We start from the raw sequence: 19,698 nt of genomic DNA on the forward strand, positions 1-19,698 counted from the left end.
AGCACTAAAACAGTTTCCGTCGTGACACATCTAATCCCCATCAGAGCGCCTGAGGCGGACTGCGGCCCGTTCGGCCTCCAGCTCCAGGCAGCCGGCCAGGTGCTGCCAGTAAAGGATATCAAGAAGCAGTTCCTCCCAGGGCCTAGGAATAACTTCATTCAGGTGGTCCTGGCACCTCACTCAATATAGCTGTTGAGTTTGTGCATTAAGAAAAATATCTACATTCTAGGTTTTAGACAAGGCAGGTTTTCATTACCTTGCTCAATATATAAATGGTGTCTCCACGCTTGAAGGAGAGTTCATCTGGGTGGTCCCCGACACAGTCCCATATGCCTTGGTAGTAGTTCTGGAAGTCGCTGCTTGTTTCTGGGCACATCGAGATGCAAAACAGGGCATAAACAACAAGAAATGAATCATTTCAAGTTCAATATTTTATATATGGAGCTAATAAAAACAGCTCTTGTTGTAACAGGAAGTTGGTTAAGAAGGTTGCGATCAAGTCCCAGGATTGCGTACTTGTAAAACTTCCCCTAAAATTGTCGCTTCTCTTTTTCTGTTGAACCAACGCAAGTGCGGCACTTAAAGATTAATGTCGAGGGCCACCTGATGCCGTTTTCTTCCATTCAATTTGGCATTTTATATCTAATACAGAGCAATGATTCAATTGGGAAATGAACGTATATAAATAAAGCTGTCTCGTAATCCTCATAGTGCCGTTTTGTCAGCCCCTCGGTTGTCGATCAAACGGCACGGCAGGCACGGGCCAATTTTTTAATTGGGCTTTGGGCCTCGTGAGCGTGCCCCCACCAATTCTGCACCAAGTGACAAGGAAAACTGAGCGAAAAAGCATCCAAGCTATTCTCTTGATCTACGATGCCGCGTCTGCTAGATAGCCAAAAAGTTTATTTCTGTTGTAAAGTTTTATCATGAATCACAAATGATTTGTGTTGCTTCAGCAAATTTAAACAGCTGCGGGAAGACAAATTGGAATTATAGAAATTCACATTAGACAAGAGTATCCAACGATTCTTATACAAAACTGACATCGTTTATTTTTTGGTAGTTTGTGAAAGTTGTTACCCTAACATCCCCGTCTAGCTAATATTTAATAATATTTATGAATTCAAACAATATACGTATACTGTTTTTACCTGGGAGCACTTCATAAATGTCTGTATCTGGTGCAAGTCCCACATCGTCATACGTTTGCTGTTCCTCCTCCTGCACCTCTTCGTCCTCTTCTTCTTCTTGGATGATACCAGACTTATCTGCAGATGAATTTGCAAAATATAACTTCAAGAAATCCATAATTAGCAAGCGTAGTCGTACGGCAAACCTTTCAAAACGAGGTCTATGCATTTCACCCATTCCTTTGCCTCCTTCACCGATGCCGCACAAAACTAATCAAAGGACGGGCAAAAATATGGCAGTCAGACAAATTATTCATCTGACACTTGACAGAAACAAACACTGAATTCATGAATCACAAAAATGCTCCGCAAGCAAGATGTTTTCATCTCAAAACCTACACATTTGAATACATTTATATGCAGCGGTGTCGAATCGATGAATACATTTCAGGAAGAAAAATGTAATACATGCATATTGGAAAAAAAAAGGGACAGCAAATGTTCAGCACCTGATAGACTCGCTTGTCAGGGGCCGAGACTTCAAAACAAAAGTCCTTCTTGGAATCTTTCCGTAAACTGGTGTTCATTTTGACATTGTAGCCATCGATGTTGAACTCGCCTTTCTGCTGCTTGTCTGTCACACGGCAACGGCGTCACTGTCAACGTTCCTTTTGTGTCACTCGAATTGGGGGTGAATATAGAAGTGATACCTTTCTCGTTGCCGTAATAGTAGAAGGTGCGATAGCTAAGAGCGCACCATCTCTTCTGCCACTCCTGGCCGAAAAAACTGTGATCTGTCAAGAAGACCAGATGACTTAAAATAACCACATACAACCATTCAAAACCTTCTGTTGACTTATTCATGTTTTTGGAATGTAACTTGGATTGAGCAGTGTGTTAGTTGACCACACACCCTTCCTGCGTTTCTCCAGGTATCCCGACATGAGAATTGACTGCAGGTCTTGGGCCGCCATTGGTGGAGACTGCTGCGACCCTGAAAGAGAGTTGTGGGTATTCAAAACTTTTTGATGAGTAGAACGCCAACAGATGGGTTCTAACATCCCCAGAATGAGATGATGGTTGTCAAAAAGTTCCGGCACATCCACTGGGGGACTTTTTGCTTCCTCGCTGCACTGTGCAACTTCAATGCAAATGTTCAACTGCTGTGTCAAAGTTGCTTTGTGTGAACGAGACGCCATAAAATTGGCAGCTGGTTACGGGCCATAAACCCCCCCCCCCCCCCCCCCCTCTTCTCCTCTGAATCGCCACTTCACTTGGACTTCCTTGACACTTTATTTTGATACGTGAACAGACACAGATCTTTGGCCGCAATATTAAGTACACCTGTATGAGGATGGTACCTAAAGCTTGCAAGCATATTTTGTATTAATATTCAGAATGAACTTTTTCTGAGATCATTTGAATAACTGATGGGGTAATCAGTTAAATAATCGATTCTAAAAGTATTCCAGAGTCCTAGCATTAATAGGAACTGTTTATACGAGTGTGTGAAAGGTTAAATTGAGGGTCATGAAGCTACAGTAAATGGTCGCCATTTCCCTGGATAAACGAGGGACAAAAATACAAAATGGGAAATGTGCAATTTCAAATATCCATTACGTTAAATTAAAAAGAACTAGAATTGACTCTTTGGGCTGCTAGTCGCATGCTGTTTCTACCATTGATAGACATAGGACAATTAAAAGTAGAGTTTCCTAAGAATACTAGAGTAAAGGTTATGCTTTGAAGGGCACAGAGGGTTAAATCTATGTTGATGTTTTTCTCAGACTTGGTACTTCAGTGCGTCTACGAGCAATAAAACACTCTTGTGCAGTAAAACAGGTGGCGGGAAAAGCAGTTACGCTCTCAAATGTCTTCCCAAAGTGGGTTGCCAAGTTACAGTTGGAATGTCTCTTTCACTCTGACTCTCCAAGTCACTTTGTTTAAGAGAAAGTCTAGCGAATAGCTCGTTCGGAGCGCTTTTACCCTCATAGGTGTCCTCCTCCCTGTCGGTGCGTTCGGACTGCAGCGAGCCTGCGTCGTTGTTGCTGCTGTCCGCCTCCTCCTCATCTTCACCTGAGTCCTCTCCACCTGAAGGAGGACCGCAAAGGAGAAAAGTGCCCACGTCATTGTTGTGGTTATAAAGCAGGGGGTCAAACTTGTTTTTATTGCAGGCCACGTGGTCGTCATGGCAGCCCTCAGGGGGACAGTGATAATAGTGAAACCACATAAATGTACTGTATAAGGGCGAAGGGGTCGTAATAGTAAACCAAAAATAACAACTTGGGTTAAAGTTCATGGTTCGCTATAATTCACTGCAGATGCCGAGCTACAGCGTGTTTGTTTACCAACAAGGTGTGTGGCTAAAACATGAGGTAGTTATAGTTGTCAGCTTTTCATATTTCATAACTACACCTGCATTTGGTTATCATTTCTATAGACCTTCTCATGATGACAGCATACTACTCCTCGTTAATCCATGCAACAGAAAAGTCTATTAATTAGCGAGTCCCTCAGTGAACATGTCTGAATTTCCACCATGTCTATTTTGAATCCACTTATGTGTTGTAATGTAAATTACAGCTGGTCTTTCATCTCCCTTCTGAGCAATTTACCTCACATAAAATCTTTTTAAATGACACATCACACATTCAAATTATAGCGGTAGAGAAGGCGGCTAAAATCATCGCTCAAGCCATTCTCAATCGCTCTGACTCGGTTAAATGACAAATTTGTTTACTCGCGGTGCCAGTAGAACTCAAGGTGAAAAGTTGTGTTGTACAGTGATCCCTCGCTACTTCACGTTTCGTTTATCGCGGCTTCACTACAGCACAGATTTTTTTTCCAAATAAAAAGACAATTTAAAAGTAAAAAAAAAAACTTCTAAATTGAAGAAACGTGTCTAACCTTTAGGACAATGTAATATTGCTCTAAATGTTCATTTACATTCCTTTAGAAGTCTGTTTTCGCGTGTTAGCACGATCGCGAATTAGCATCTTTCCGCTAACTCGTTAGCCTGCCCAGTACTTCTTGTTGGGGACCGTTACTTCGCGGATTCCACTTATCGCGGGTGGTCTTTAGAACCAATTATCCGCGATAAACGAGGGATTACTGTATTTGGTTTGAACAGAAGTCAAGTTCTCACAGACGAACTAAAATGACGTTGAGAGGTTACCCATATCACATACATATCAATGTAGGTTATTTTACAAATAAAAATAACTTACTCTTTTCCTTGAAATCATGTGGAAAGCTGTTTTGAAGAAAGAAGACGTACTTTTAGTATCATGGATGGGATATAAAACAGACAAAAGGATGCATACCCCAATTTAACCTCTTTAATCCGTTTAATGAATGCTTCTTTCTTATCTTTCGCCTTCTTGCTCAGATTTTCCCCTTTCAGGCCATCACAGAGGAAAGTCTCAAGGTCTAAACAGTAGAAGGGGAAAGAAATTTAAAAATATTTGATTTGAAGAGGTAAAATATTAACAGGTACGCGTTCAAACTCGAAGTGACAGAAAAAGTAACAGAAGTTATCATCCATATTATAGCCTTTGCTTCCTCTTTTAGAGGCAGCCTGGAGTGGAGAAGTGCGGTTTATCTCAATTTCTAAATAACAAAAATGGCAACATCTTAAAAAGAATGTTGTCTTGTCTGTTTTAAAAGTGTTTTTTTACCTGAAATGAGCGAAGTTAGTTCTTCTGTGACAGCTCTCATTGTTACCGCCGTGTTGATTTGAGCAAAGAGTCCAGCTGGAGGCAAAGGTCACGTGATGCGGAAGTAGTGGCGAGTTGAACGGCTCCCGCGCACAAGGCGGAAGTGATCCGTGCAATATTTATTAGCGGGCACACGCACGTACGCACGCATGCACACATGCACGCGCAGTGACGTTTATGGGCGCTGCGGCCTTTGTGTGTATGCAGACGATATACGAGACAGCTACTGCCTACTTGATGCTTTAATGGGGCTTGACGCACTATTAAAGTCACAGCACAATAGCGTTGTCATATTTTACATTGATTCTTCATAATATCACGCTGGGCTCCTGGCACATGTCACGAGCAAATGGAGGGGGAGGGGACAGTTTAGTTTATGATGTTTACGGCAACATTGTAAATCCAAACAGGGATTATTGATAGGCAGAAAGGTGTTCCTCTTTTGATAGCGGTAACATCCCCCTCACAGCATCAATAAAATGCTGTGCATAGTTTACACCATTGTAAATCTGCTAGGAAAAGTTTTTCTCTTTTGGTTATGCTTTTATCTATACAAGAAATAGCTTTTAATATGATTACCCAACAAAACTGAATTTCCGTACTTTTTGTCTGCATTCATGATATCCACAAAATACAGAGTATTCAATACTAATGTTCTTTATTGAGTTTGCATGGATGCATGATGGAAGTGTGAGCACATCTGCCTCACAGTTGCGAGGTTCCAGGTTTGATTCCCAGGCATGCAATTTGCATGCTCGTGTTGCTTTACTGGTACTCCTGTTTCCTCCACATTCCAAAAGCATGCATGTCAGGCTCCATGAAGACTCCAAATTGCCCATAGAATGGTCGTTTATCGGTACGTGTCCTGCGATTGGCTGGCGACCAGTCGGGCGTGTATCCCACCCCAAGTCAGCTGGGATAGGTTCAAGATCATCCACTAGCCTAATGAGGCAAGCGGTATTAAAAAATGCATCATGATAGATGCTTGATGATTATGGTTGTAGTTTACAGAAATGATGATGAGTTATGGAGTGACAGGCCCCATTCATTACACATTCCAGGTGAAGAGAGTCTTTGAACTACTCGTAATGCGAGTTAAATGTCATTGCAACTATTAAGGGGATCCGCATGTGAAGAACTTACTTGCGCTCTCTTCTTTTGACTTTGTAGGTTAGCCTGTTTAGTCAACACAATATGATTGAATCATATTTTACTGTACAAAATATTGTGTCACATACGGTTTAGATTTATCCTCAAATTCTCTGTGCATTCAAATCATGACCCCCTTCTGACCTGGCACTAGTTCCTCCCTGCTTGGAGAGGAAAGGAGAGACAGCTTGACCTTTCACCCGAGTGCTGTGTGTGCTGGGTGTGTGTGCACATTTGTGTGCAAGCAGAAAAATCCAATTGCATACTTTTTGTTTACTAAAATGACAGAGCTTTGTTTTGAATGGTTGCTTATAAACAAATTTTCAATTTGCAGGGTTCATAATTTAATGATAATACTTGATGCACAAATTATTTTTAAGTAACCGCTTGTTACTCAAACCACTCAGATGATCAAATCATTTTTTCCTACTGAAATGAATGGAAATTCCATAATCCATTGCAGTACTCCTGAAAAAAACGCATAGGAAATTTTTGTAATGTGTTTTTAATCAGAAAAGATAGCACTCTACAATAATATACATAATGAAAAATATAATATTAAAACAATTAAATAGAATGGCAAAAATGAAAAACATTTGTGCATACTAATTCAATGGACATTGTGCTGCTCTTCCTGGTATGCGCCTTATCCACCAGGGTGCAGCATAATACATTTAAAAAAATACTAAAGGTGAAGCACAGAAGCGGAACAGTAATTGTTTTTTTTCATTCTAAAGAAAACGTCCCTGTCTGCCTGTGTTTCTTTACCACTTGTGTTCAGTTATAATATTTTGCCTCATCATTTTAAATTTGAAAATAAACAAGCAATTCCTTGGGCTTCAGTATTTGTAAAAAATAAAATTGAGCTAATAATAGCAATAAAATAATTTTTCACTTGCCTTTTTTTTTTTTAGCAGAAAACACATTTTTAATTAATTCCCAAGTATATTGTTGCTCATTAAAAAAGTTTGGGGGAACCACAATGGTGCAAGCATACTTAATTCAAAGAAGGCATTACACAGCGAAAAAGCCAATAAACAAGCACCCTCAATGCTGTGAGTTTTATAGGCAATAAAATTTAATTAGAGAGCGGAGAAAAGTCGTAGCTTTTGCCCTCCTTGACTCCAAGCAGGCGAATCGTCTTTCTTTGAACATCCAAAAGTCGAAACTGCACGAAATATTAAATTATAAACAGTATTTTTACGGGGGCTGGATTAAAACAAACTTTTAAAAAATATTTAACAAATGTAAATTTGATTACAATCAATATGAAGATTTATTTCCAGAATAAATATGGTGTCAATGTAATACCCAAGACCCGCGTGTTCTTATTTTTCTTAATTCTCCTTACGTCATTTATTAAATAATTCCCCTTTATAGAAAAATAATGTGAATTAAACTAAAACCATTTCAATAGCTCAAATTATGCAAGTCCATAGTTGTGAGTGTTTCTGAGAAAAGCTCAAAAGTTTCAGGTGATAAAGGCAGCGGAGTTGAATCGGACCAGTCTTGCGAGAACGAGGATGCTCGAGGAAGCTCCCGCAAGGAGGCGTCCAAATCCGGGGAGTATTCACTGTGCGAGACGTGGGAAAGATTATTATCCGGGCCTATTGCGGGCGCACAGAAGGGAGCCGTGGTGGGAGCGCAGTCCGGAGGATGTTTGACATTTTTCTCACTTATGCACAAAGTCGAATCATTGTCGCCATTGTGGCTATTAGGACAATGTTGTGAATTGAAACAATTTTCCTGGAAATACCTCTGCCCCTTGGCTGGCTCCTCTTCCAAAAAGTCCTTTGCGTATTTGCTTTTGTTCTCACGGTTCTCCTTGCAGTGCGTCTGCCTTTTGTGCTTCATCCTGCGGTTCTGGAACCATACTTTCACTTGTTTCTCGCTTAAATCCAACGAGGTGGCTATCTCCAGTCGCCTAGGTCTGCAGAGATACTTGTTGAAGTGGAACTCTTTCTCCAGCTCTAAAAGTTGCGTGTTGGTGTACGCTGTCCTCAACCTCCTGCAGGATGCCGCGGGGCAATCGTTTTCGGCTATTATTAACTCTGCTGAAGCTGAAATAAAGAAAAATAAGCCAAATTGTGGTTTGATAATGTGCATGAGGTGAAAGTTGCCGTGATGCAACAAAAGATTTATGACAGACAAGCGGAGATTCGTGCCAGATGCACAATCCATCACAATTTTAAGACATGATTTAAAATCCAAATCTTTCATGGTTTGGGGAAAAAATACGCCCACGTAAGGTCTGTCATGCATGCGTGCAGATAACATGGAAGTTATTAACATGGGAGTTATCAATCATGTCTTGCCTTGCAGTGGAGGAGAGCCTGCAGGAGTCTTGGAGCTTTTCTTCTCCTTCATCCACGCGTACTGCGCGGCAGCGGATGGCGCCGCAGCGTGCTGCGGGCTTCTGGAGCAACTCGCCGGCTGGTCCGAAGGAGGGGGAGGAGGATTCCGCGTCGATGTGTTGATGGACGTAGTCTGGAACGCATCGTGGAGGGATGTCAGGCACTCGGCGAGCGACGGCTGACTGTTGATAAAACCACTTTCAAGGCCAAATGCGTAATTCATCTCCTCCTACTCCTCGTTAGTTTCGGATAAGCCGCTTTTGGGAGATGCGTCATTTAAAAGTAGTGAAATTATTTACTAGACTGCTAAAGTGGACAGGGGACCTGTATAATGTGAATTGTTTGCTTTGCAGAGGACAGAGAGCGTGCGGCTTGTCACATGATTGCATCTGTCCAATGACAATTTGGCGTTTTTTATCAAAAGAGGCCACTGTCCCTCCTCGTGATTGATCGGTGGAGTGGGGGTGCTGGTGGTGGTACCGCCTCATCCCGCGCGTAGGCTGCTCTATTTGCACGCCGTCCTTATAGAAAGGCCTCGAAGGAAAATAGAAGGTCCATGCAGACGCCTCCGCGCTCAACATGACATTCCCACTGATTGTATGCGTGCAGTGTCTCTTGACAGATGGATGGATGGATGGATGGATGGATGGATGGATGGATGGATGGATGGATGGATGGATGGATGGATGGATGGATGGATGGATGGATGGATGGATGGATGGATGGATGGATGGATGGATGGATAGAGAGAGAGAGAGAGAGAGAGAGAGAGAGAGGGCGCGTTCACGTTCAATATATCTTTGCTGATCATAAATCTATTTTGAAATGTCTTTTCTGTTCTCAAGCCATCTTTTCAAACAGAAAGCATATGAATCTGAATTAGTTTGTAATATTTGGGGAGTTGTAGGGCTGGGGGAGTTGTTGAGATTAAAAAAAATAAAAGTCGCAGATTTATGAGAGAAAAATGTAACAGGTCCATAATGGAGCTTTGTTACAAATGTCATATACCGTCGCAAAAGAAGTCAAACGTTCATGTTATATGGCAAAGTTGTAAAATTTTAAATATAGGGAAAAGGCACGGTTACGTGGAAAGGGAGTTAATGTCAAAGCTTTGGGAATTAGGTCATCATTTTACAAGGGCACTTGCTGTTAAAAGAAAGTCAATATTTTACAAAAAAGGTGCGATAAGCGCAAAAATATATGGTGGAAAAAAGGTAAGCCTAATATTAAGCTGCAACATTTTACGATGAAAAAAAAAGTCCTATCCTAATCTTCAACATCTTATTTTAAGCAGGAACACATTCATTCTGTTAATATTGTAAGATTATGATTTGAGTCTTGTAATTCCATAACTACACCGCACATGTAGTATTTTCCACGTGACCCTAACACCCCCACCTTTTTCTTTTTTTTCTCTGCACACTTCATTTATTCGAAACCCTCTTATAGGGTTTCGCCAGTCACGTGACCGCCCCTTCCCCCTACACACATACATGCAGACACACAAAGAAGGGGGGGGGGGGGGGGGGTGACATCATATGGATTTTGGGGATATTTTTATTTCATATACACAAATCTGTAAAGGCAAGCCGATATCCCGTGTCCTCACAAAAAATGTGCAGTATTCATCATTGCAAAGTGCGCACCCTGTTCTAGTCCTATAATAATTCAGAAAGTGTCCTTTTTTTTTTTTTTTTTACCATTGTCGTCTGCAGTGGAGAGAATGTAGCTACTATCGCTAAGTGTGAGAGGAAAGGGGGGGGGTAAAGGTGCAGGAAGGATGTGAGGGCTGTTTATTGCACGGCTCTAAACAAAGAAGCCTGCATGTGATCAATCTTTCTCGCTCGATGCCGTGACAGCTCCCTGCCCCAAGAACACATTTAAAGCATCTAACACTTCCTTACATCAGGTTGTGACCACTAGAAACATCAAGAGGAGCGAGCTGCGCATACGGGTATATAAAAATGTTTTTTTAAAATTTCTTTTATTAATTATTATTATTAATATTATTATTTAGATGGGTTAGGCTATTGTAAATTTGTTTTATTTTTGTGTAATAAGGACTACAATATGGAAAATGAGGAATGGTTCTTTTTTTTTAACGAACCAAGCTTTATATTGTTTACGGAGGTGAGTGGGTGTCGGCATTTCCATTCACTTTTTTTTTTTTTTTTTTAGAAATACATTCCCAGCAGCCACGTGCGCAGCCTGGTCTAAAACGATCTCTATTAGACTAAAGTGCTGCTTTAAATGCATGTTCCTCGAGTATACTGAATTATATATCGGATGCACTCTAATTTGTGGATGAAAATTACTCCATACATTGATCAAATTGTGATGACGGGTTATACGTACTCAGATATGAATTAAAATGCATTAATCCGACTAATGGATGATGTATTATGATTTAAAGCGAATATTCAGTATTCCCGAACGGGAAAAAGGGTTTTACTCGAGTTATTGTACTTGAGACTAAACATAGGAATTAAAAAAAAATGTATTCTGATGCTATACATGACATTTATGTGGGTTTGTTGTAGGAGCTGTCACACGTTTCCAGTCTCTTCCCTACAAAAAAATTAATGTGTTTTCTTGAAAAATAAACAATTGCACCAAAAAAACTGCAGGGTGTCCCATTCGTCCTTTAGAGCTTTTTACTGGATTATTTACAGACTTGTTTGCGAAGTGTGACATTGTAAGGCGTTATTGAGGTTGTTACTAACGATACGAAAATGTGCTTTTGTAGCTTTAGCAGCATAATTCAAAGCATATTGGGCCTGAGAGGGAAAATAAAATAAAGCAGGGGACCATTAAAGCTGGAAAACAGATTTTGTGCGCGTGCGTGTGTGTACGTGTGTCAGACAGTTTAGACTTGATTTTATATCGCTCAATGTTTTTTAAACACATGGCTCTTAAATTAACGATGACAAGACTGCAAACTAAAACATGCATTGAGTTTTCACACAATTGTTTGAATCTATTGAATCTACGATATTGATGAACATAATAAAACTTTTTTAATTAAAAATGTATGCTAGGGAGAATTTATGATTATGTGTTGCTAAGTTACTAACAAAAACGTTGGAAGTGATCCCAGTGCTCATACAAGTTTATAAATAAGTTAAACCACTCTGGTAAAACAGCAACAGTAAAACATTGCATCAAGAGCTGTTTCCATAAACTTACAAAACAATTATGTTACTCACCATTTACGTTGATGCCATTTGAGAATGCAGGATTGCTCTGTCTGCCTGGGAGGCAAGTCTCATCACGAACACAGTTGCTGAGTCATTCTTCATCATGGGATCAACATCATATGTCTGCAGCTACATTGTGTTGAGCGGCCTAAGGGTGCCATTTTCCTGCTAAATTAATGATTCAATTTAAATTGTACTTTACCCATTTAAAAAAAATAGACTTAAGGACTAAATACAATCCTTAAAAGTTCAATAAAACTGCACTATACTTTAAAAAAAAGTACTTGTATTGAATTGGATTAAAAAATAAAAGTTTAAACAGGCATACGTAGTATATTTGAATGCATATTTCAAATATTTTATTATTAATATAATTTATTAAATTCTGTAATACCGTTGCATGCCACTAGTCTTACCACACTTTGAAAATCTCTGTACTAATTTGATATTCACTATAAACTTTTACACTGGGGCATTTGTTGGAGGTAGGTGGGGAGGAGTGAGGGGATTTGGATCCCTCCCAGAAGTTAGTGGGCACTTCATTGGCTCATGTAGCAAGTTTAACGACACAACCACATTGACGGTACTAAAAGGTGATGGGCAACACATTGCATGTTCAAACCATGTGTTGGACAGACAAGCACTCTCGCATGCCTTGTTCGCATGCGACAATGGAATGCAGTATTTATCTTCATTGATTTAAATGAAGATTTTGAAGCAAATACATAGCTGCATTAGATAAGAACCTAAATAAACATTGGAAGAAAATACCATATATGTCCAAGGAGTGGGCACAATCTCCACTGTGGGTTTGATCAAAGTAGATGACAAGGGCTGTACAGTAGATAAATGGACTCCCACGTGTTCCAGACTTGACTCCCACTTGCAGGATCTCTCGAGACTGCTGTCAAAATGCTCTGATGAATTAGTCAGCAAGGTCATCGAAGCGACATCTTGGTAAATTCTGAGCTGTATTTTTCCCTGCAGAGCTGCGATAAAGTGTTCAACCGGAGATACTTACCAAATATCTAAATGATGATTTATTGTTAATCCTCATCACACCAAGTGGGGGATGTACGTGGCTAACACGTCCTTTAATTTGTCCAAAATCGGCTATCTGAGGAATACGTTAGCACACTGCTGCTCTAAAATGTTTTAACGCAGAAAGCTTTTGATTCCACAATGTCCCTGAACGCACCATCCCGCAGGGAAACGTAACCACTCCCAGTGAGCCGCTGCCGCCACCTGCTGGCCATTTCTTGCGCAGAGGGACTCAGCACAACCCTAAAATATCCGCGCAACGCTTTTGTACTCAAAGCAAAATACATCACCATTCCCCAACTGACGTCATATATTTTACGCACAAGTAGATTGTGCATGATGATGAATTTGTGAGAGGTGTGTGTGTGCGCTATCTCTGCGGCAACAAACCAAAAAAGGGGCGGGGGTCGGTGAAAGGACGGGACTGAATTGCCAATGTCTAATTGTTATAAGATGGCTGTAAAGTAATTAGAAGGATCTTCTGATCCTCCAGGGTGTATGTGTGTGTGTGTATGTGTGTGTATGTGTGTGTATGTATATGTGTGTGTATGTGTGTGTGTGTGTGTGTGTGTGTGTGTCTGTCTGTCGTCGGCCAAATCTTCCAGCTATTTTCCATATTCGTCTGAGGCTCATTTAAAATGTGTCCTTTACTACTGTCCCACAGTCTCGACATGCTTTGCTCCTTTCACACCTTATAAACAGTCCACAATGCAATTGCAGCCATTGCGCTTTATGGCGGAGGGCACATCACCGCCGCGGGGCGTTTAAAAGCCCAGACAACAAACACACTGTGATTAAACCAAAATTAAATTCTACACATTAGATTTGTAACGAATGAATTTCCCATGTTCCAAATTTTGCATCGCTTCAATTTCTTACTCCATCAGAGTTGAAAACAACGTGAACATTTTTTTATGGCTATTGCTTTTCCTATTAGTTATTATTATGATAGTTATTAAAATAAGTATTATCTGAGTTTTGTGCCATTAAATTCGGTGGAAAATGAATTTAAAAATCCCGTATTTGTTTTTTGATTCCTTTTAATACATTATTTTTCAGTTCAGTCACGTAATTATTTATAGAAATAATTAAAATACGTCTTTGGGCGAACAGAACAATACATTGTAAGAGCGGTCAGTTTTGGTTGACTATTGTACATTTTCTAAAAATGCATTACATTAAGCATAATAATAAAAATAATAGAAAATAATTACATTTTCCTACATACTGTTAAAAAAATGACCTACGACGATTCATTTCGAATGTGCATTTTGCTTTCACAATAAGAGGACACCTAAAGAGCATCTAAAAAATAATAATTAATGTAAACATTGCAAATAGGTAGCTGAAAAACATTCAGGTAGTCGAGGATTTTTTTTTTCATGCATTTAAAAAAACACAACAAATCGTCTAGTTCACTTTACCAAACACACATGAGATAGACGAAATAAACATCCAACATTATTTAACAACACAAAACTATAGACAACAACTTGTGTAACAGTTTAGAATAATAAGGACCCCCCCCCCTCACAGCTCGAATCAGTATTACGCTATATTATGGCACTTAACTGTCTCTTCGTCGGTCTTTGTTGTCTTTCTTCATCTTCATCCTGCGGTTCTGGAACCAGATTTTCACTTGTCTCTCGGTCAGATTGAGCAATCTGGCCACCTCGTATCTGCGATCCCGCGGAAGGTACATGTTGTACAGAAACTCTTTCTCTAGTTCCAGGATTTGGTGCTTTGTGTAGGGGCAGCGCTTCTTTCTGGTGGGCTTCGCGTGGAGCCAGTTGGACGACGGGTTGTCTGCGTGCACAGGAAATCGAGCTGATATTTGTGCATGTCGATTTTCAGCATTATTTCAAACGCACTGCTTGTGTTTTTTTTTTTAATTGCTCTTCCCGGAAAAGCAAATGAATAATTAAAAAAATGATCAACAAAAATAAAATATTTATTTTAGGCAGCCATTTTACGACGAGGCCATTTCCATAATTTTTTTTGTCTTAACTGGAAAATCAGGAATGAAATGAGCTCTCCCTGTGAAAAGTGGAATATAAAAAAAAATCGACTAATAATATACGATAAAAAATAAACTTCGTCCTAAAAATGATGTAATGTACAAATTAATAATACACTAAAACGACAAAGGTGGTTGAGTTTCTATTGCACCCACAAACTGCTAGGTCATAAAAAGAATTGGTCAAAAAACTTGGGTCACTTTGATCCAACATAGTTTGTTTGGAAAATAACACGTTTTGGAGTTATTTTATTTTGGAATAAAAAAGAAAAAGGAGAAAAACTTTGCTTCTATAAACAACCAGGTCAGTTCATGTTTTGACCAAAATGGGTTATTTGACGCAGCAGTTTGAACACACCACTGGGGTTAAATGTGATGTATGATTATATATGGCGCCATTGCACTTTAGCAATAATATTGAAGAACAATTTTGATATCTTTGAACCATTAGAATGGATCCTGGAATAATATCTAACAGGAAAAAGAAACTAATTTAGTTATATAGTAACATATATGTAGTCACAATGAAGCACAGATGGTTCCTATTTTTAAAGCCACCGAATGATGTGTCCTGTTTGAGAATCACCAATGTTATTGGGCCCAAGACAGGATTGATTCGGACCCTGTCTGGCCCCCAGCCGACGTTTGGGAACCATTGTACAATAAGAACGAGAAATGCACTGCAAGTGATTTTATTTTTGCAAACGCTGCATTGTGTCTGGGCTCGTTTGCGGTTTGCGGGTTGCATGGGAATTCAAATGCGTTTTAACATTTGGGGTTCCATTTTGGAGTTAGTATAAAAGATAAATTTTCAATGTTTCCACATTCTGTCATTCGGAATGGGGTGTGATGTGTTTGGGGGTGCTGAATTTAGTAGGAAAACTCAAGTCTCAAAGTAATCTACGTGATGTATAGCAAATCCGAATTAAAGTCATAAAAAGGGGGTTTTAGAACTGTGCCACGCGGAGGAAAAAATGACATAGTATTGCGCATTTTCGCCCAAATCAGAGGCCTCAGTCGATCACACTGAAGTGGAGGGACAATAAGAAGATAAAAAAGAAAGCTTGTCTTACTGGCGTCTATCTCCCTCCGATCTCCGGCTGAGGGGCTTTCCACGAGCGGCTTGGACGTGGACGTGCTCTCGCAGGGAACCTCCGCCAGGGCCGCGGCGCTGTCCGCGTCAGACAAAAGAGGGGTGTGCGTCTCCAAAGTTGTGCACTCGCCACTCCCAATGAGGGGCTCGGGTTTGATCTCGTAATGCATGGCGGCCGTCGACGCTAGTCCGGTCAGGCACAAAGGTGCGGACACGGGCTCCAGGGCCCAGGAGCGCGCAAACATGCCATCGGCGTCCCCGCTGCCGCTGTAGTGGTGATGGATGTAAGTCGGGGCGGCCGTATTGGGCGGGTGCGCCGCGATGGGACCCCAAGACGCGCCAAAAATAGATGATTTCTGCAAAGGGCATGTTTCCTGTCCGCCATATTCGGCGAGCATCGCCTGCTCCACCCCTGCAGCTGATGGGAACCGCGCCGGCACATCCTCCTGCAGCTCAGGGACGACGCCGGCGTCCGCGTAGTAGCTCAGCGTCGACATGGCAACGGTGATAAGGAAAAACAAACGGATGCAAAAAAAGGGGGAACAACGCAAATCCTGCTATAATCCTGCAAAGTGGCGCAAGCGGCGTGTCATTGCGTGATATTGCGCCTCGTCGTGCACCAGCCTGGCCGCCCAATGCAAGTTGAACGCGGTGAACATTGTCCACGCAAGGATAGGGCGCCCCGAACACGTGACCGTGGGACAGAACAATAAATAATAAATCAGCCTGCTGCTGCTGTGCTGCTGCTGCTGCTGCTGCTCCTGCTCAACTCAATAGCCAGCCTTTTCACCACCATATTTTAATAGCAAATTCCCTCGCCTTTATTGGGCCTGCTCGCGCTGGTAGCATTCACTTTTATAAGCAATAAACGTTATGATTTTTGTCAAGAGATCTTTATTTATTAATGGAGCACGCTCGTTGATGTGCTTGTAATGTTTGAAGCTTCCTAGCGAGACGTTCTTGCAAATAAATAGGAGTTCATTAACATCTAATAGGGTTATTAATTGGCCTCGGTTAAACACTCACAGACATTTAAAGGTTATGTGCAAGTTAGTTTGCCACAGGAAGCTTCAATGAAAATAGGAACTAAAACAAAAAAATACTTGGATGTGGCTGTATGTTTTTGAATGCAACTGTTTTAAGAATGATCGATACACAATAAAAACGAAAGATTATGCACCAGATCACAAACAACCCATTATCTGACCCTCTTATCTAATTTGGGTTTTAAAAAAAATAGCCTTAAACCTCTTGGGTCGGTCCAATTTCTAACCCAAGTGTATTTTTGACGAATAAATACAATAAAATAGAAATAAATGAAATAAACAGATTTTTGATGTGTTGTTTCGTGTTATTGTTTATTGCTATTGCTTAAAATATATTAAAAGATAAACCAATGTAGTAAATATATTTTTACAAAAACGCCGCGTATACGGATTAAATAGCTTTTAATTGAGACATTTTGATTTGATTAGCGCGCATTGCGCTTCTGAACGAGCACTTACAAAATAGCCAATGTTACAATTCTATTAAAACAAGCTCGCGCGTGTTTAAAAAAAAAAAATTAAAGGCTCGTTTGGATTTACGATAGCAAAACACGTCCATGCAGGCTCCAGGGCTACGTTCCAAGATGCCCAGGGTTGTTGCTCTCTTTGGACCCATCCAAAAAAAAAAAGAAGCGCGCATGCACATGCAGGAAAGTAGGGCGAGGTTATTTGGGTGCCATAACGGCCCCTTTTATCACGGGCAATTGGGGTTGTTTTTCTTAAGGTTACAACATGGCTGTCTAAGCTAAATATCCCCCCAATAAAGCCGGGCCTTTGTGTCTTTTCTGAGGCGCAAAGCAGACGCATCCGGCATTTCCTACGGCGAGGCAACTGGCAGACTGCAATGATCATAACCGAGGACTTGTCTGCGCTCTCTTCCTCAACCTGAAACCTTCTTCTTAGCAAATAAGATCCATTTAATTGGCTTTCTCTTAAAGTACAAACGTGAATAAAAAGAAATAAATAAAAAATAGCTGGCTAAATGGACGTTACTCACTGTGACCAAACCCACCGAGAGGTCTAATTAATACCGCGGATTGCTTTTACGCACAACAATAAAACATAATGTGGCGCTTGTGGGAGTAATGCGTTTTATTTGCTTGCTGCCAAATTATTGATAAGTACAATAGCTAATGAATAGAAAGTCACTTTTCACAATATGCGACGAGTTTTTACTGAGGTAATCAAGGCAGTTTCCTGTTGTGGGACGCAGGTCACATATAGCCCAACAACATGAGACTACCTAAACCACTCCACAGTTCCGCTCTCCTCTTCTGCTGCTATCGAAAAAGATGGACTTCAACATTTCGTGTCCTTGGGAAGATGCACTTCACATTGGCTCAGTGGACATGAGATGCATTTTTAACATTGTGTTACCACAACACAAGCAATGGGAATCAAAATACATTGGGGTCATTGGGATTAAAAAATGGATTTGGTGCATTTTAACATTGTGCCAATAGGAGTTATTAATTTGTGTCATCGGGAATTAAAATGCATGTTAGGTGTCATTGGGAGTACATGCCATCATTGCGCGGGGAATTACAATTAAAATGGATTTTAACATTCTGTCATGGAAAGTTATCATTACCTTTTAGCATGACGTCATTGGGAGTCAAACAGATGTATTTTAACATTGTGACATATAAGGAAGTACATAGAAAAAAATGCATTTAACATTTTCTTATTGGGAGATAATAAATGACTTTTAATAAATGACTTAATTGGTGGGAGTATATAAAATGCATTTTTTTACATTGTGCCCGTAGGAATTCCCATAAAAGATGGGTTTGAACATTTTGCCATTAAGTTGGATTTTAACTGACTCGTTGGGAATTCAAATGCGTTTCACTATTGTCATTGGGAATAACGCAATTGCATTGTGTCATCAATAATTACAATAAAAGAGAGATTTTAACATTTTGTGATTGAAAGTATCATAACATACGCCTTGGAACGTTGAATCATTTAAATGCATTTCTACATGGTGTCATCAGAAATGACCATAAATGGAGCATTTCGTCACCCATATTACCATAACATACAATTTAGCATGCATGGAGTCAATTGGGATAAAAATGCATATAGTGTGTCATTGAGTGTTTGGGTTTGCATTGTGCCACCATAAAAGTTGACTTAACGCATGTGATATTGGTAATTTCCATAACATGCATTTCATTCGGAATTAAAATGCATTTTAACACTGTGCCAAGATAGATGAGTCAATAGTACGTCATTTTCTAATTAAAATGAATTTAACATTTGGAATCAAAATGCATTTTAACATTCAGCAATGAAGGATTTTAAGATGGCGTCACGTGCTGTTACCATGCGTTTTACATTGGGTATTAAAATGTAACATTAAACCCTCATTAGGAATTTTAAACGTTTTTATAACAATTTGTCATTAGGAAATAAACGGTGCACATATGTTTACATACCCTGGCAAATTTTCAAGATACCATTCTTCAAAGTAAATATGAATCAGGCGAAACATATTTATTTTATTTTTAATAGGAATCAAGTTTAACTGTAATTCGTGGCAGAAAAACACAATCATTAACTAAAACATACCTAGAAAGAAAATAAAGATATAATCACTGTTACTAGTCATATTTTTCCTTTAAAAAAATATTATTTCACAAATTCTGCCAGGGTATGTCAACTAATGAGCACAGATGGAGTTTAACATTGTGTCATTTTAACACTTTATCATTGGCAACAGTGACAATAATTGGGAGTAACAATGACAAAAGATGCATCTGTAACAATAATAATAATTACGCGACAACGTTATGTCATAAGAAATTGAAATTCATTTTGAAATTGTGCCATTACAAAGATGGATTTTAAGATTTTATCAATGGGAATTTGCCAATGGAAAATTTCCCCAAATAATATAATTAGCCCGAAAACGGGCATCACGACAGCGTCAATGAAATAAAGAGCTAACAA

General features: G+C 39.9%; 3 protein-coding genes across 16 annotated transcripts in view; all 3 read right to left on the reverse strand.

Annotated features, from left to right (window-relative positions):
- Positions 1-4,954, reverse strand: part of skap2 (src kinase associated phosphoprotein 2) — a 39,409-nt gene extending 34,455 nt beyond the window's left edge. For all 10 annotated transcript variants that reach the window (XR_015861125.1, XR_015861124.1, XR_015861122.1 and 7 more), the window contains exons 1-10: positions 4,808-4,954; positions 4,454-4,559; positions 4,358-4,383; positions 3,117-3,221; positions 2,044-2,124; positions 1,841-1,924; positions 1,640-1,764; positions 1,337-1,400; positions 1,152-1,268; positions 257-366 (exon numbers count right to left, since the gene is read on the reverse strand). Coding sequence is in view for 4 of the 10 variants with exons in the window: in XM_088388362.1 (XP_088244488.1) it covers positions 257-366; positions 1,152-1,268; positions 1,337-1,400; positions 1,640-1,764; positions 1,841-1,924; positions 2,044-2,124; positions 3,117-3,221; positions 4,358-4,383; positions 4,454-4,559; positions 4,808-4,847 (858 nt within the window). In the remaining 6 variants the exon portion in view is untranslated. The remainder of the gene's footprint in view (positions 1-256; positions 367-1,151; positions 1,269-1,336; positions 1,401-1,639; positions 1,765-1,840; positions 1,925-2,043; positions 2,125-3,116; positions 3,222-4,357; positions 4,384-4,453; positions 4,560-4,807) is intronic.
- A 1,879-nt stretch (positions 4,955-6,833) lies between these two features.
- On the reverse strand, positions 6,834-12,701 carry hoxa2b (homeobox A2b). 5 transcript variants are annotated; one of them, XM_088388356.1, is made up of 4 exons: positions 12,568-12,701; positions 12,318-12,463; positions 8,311-8,482; positions 6,834-8,055 (listed from the first exon to the last, which is right to left on the reverse strand). In XM_088388356.1, the coding sequence occupies exons 2-4, from the start codon at positions 12,318-12,320 to the stop codon at positions 7,406-7,408; spliced, it is 825 nt and encodes a 274-aa protein (XP_088244482.1). In that variant the 5' UTR covers positions 12,321-12,463; positions 12,568-12,701; the 3' UTR covers positions 6,834-7,405. The 5 variants fall into 5 exon arrangements, with proteins under 5 accessions (XP_088244482.1, XP_088244483.1, XP_088244480.1 ...); XM_088388357.1 differs by having other exon boundaries at positions 12,318-12,450; positions 12,568-12,691; XM_088388354.1 differs by having other exon boundaries at positions 12,318-12,668.
- A 908-nt stretch (positions 12,702-13,609) lies between these two features.
- hoxa9b (homeobox A9b) lies at positions 13,610-17,046 on the reverse strand. Its single transcript, XM_088388370.1, has 2 exons — positions 15,678-17,046; positions 13,610-14,393 (listed from the first exon to the last, which is right to left on the reverse strand). The coding sequence occupies exons 1-2, from the start codon at positions 16,192-16,194 to the stop codon at positions 14,155-14,157; spliced, it is 756 nt and encodes a 251-aa protein (XP_088244496.1). The 5' UTR covers positions 16,195-17,046; the 3' UTR covers positions 13,610-14,154.
- Between the last annotated feature and the right edge of the window lie 2,652 nt (positions 17,047-19,698).

The sequence above is a fragment of the Syngnathus floridae genome, chromosome 10, assembly GCF_059516105.1.
Source record: "Syngnathus floridae isolate MCC-2025c chromosome 10, RoL_Sflo_1.0, whole genome shotgun sequence".
Taxonomy (NCBI): Eukaryota; Metazoa; Chordata; class Actinopteri; order Syngnathiformes; family Syngnathidae; genus Syngnathus; species Syngnathus floridae.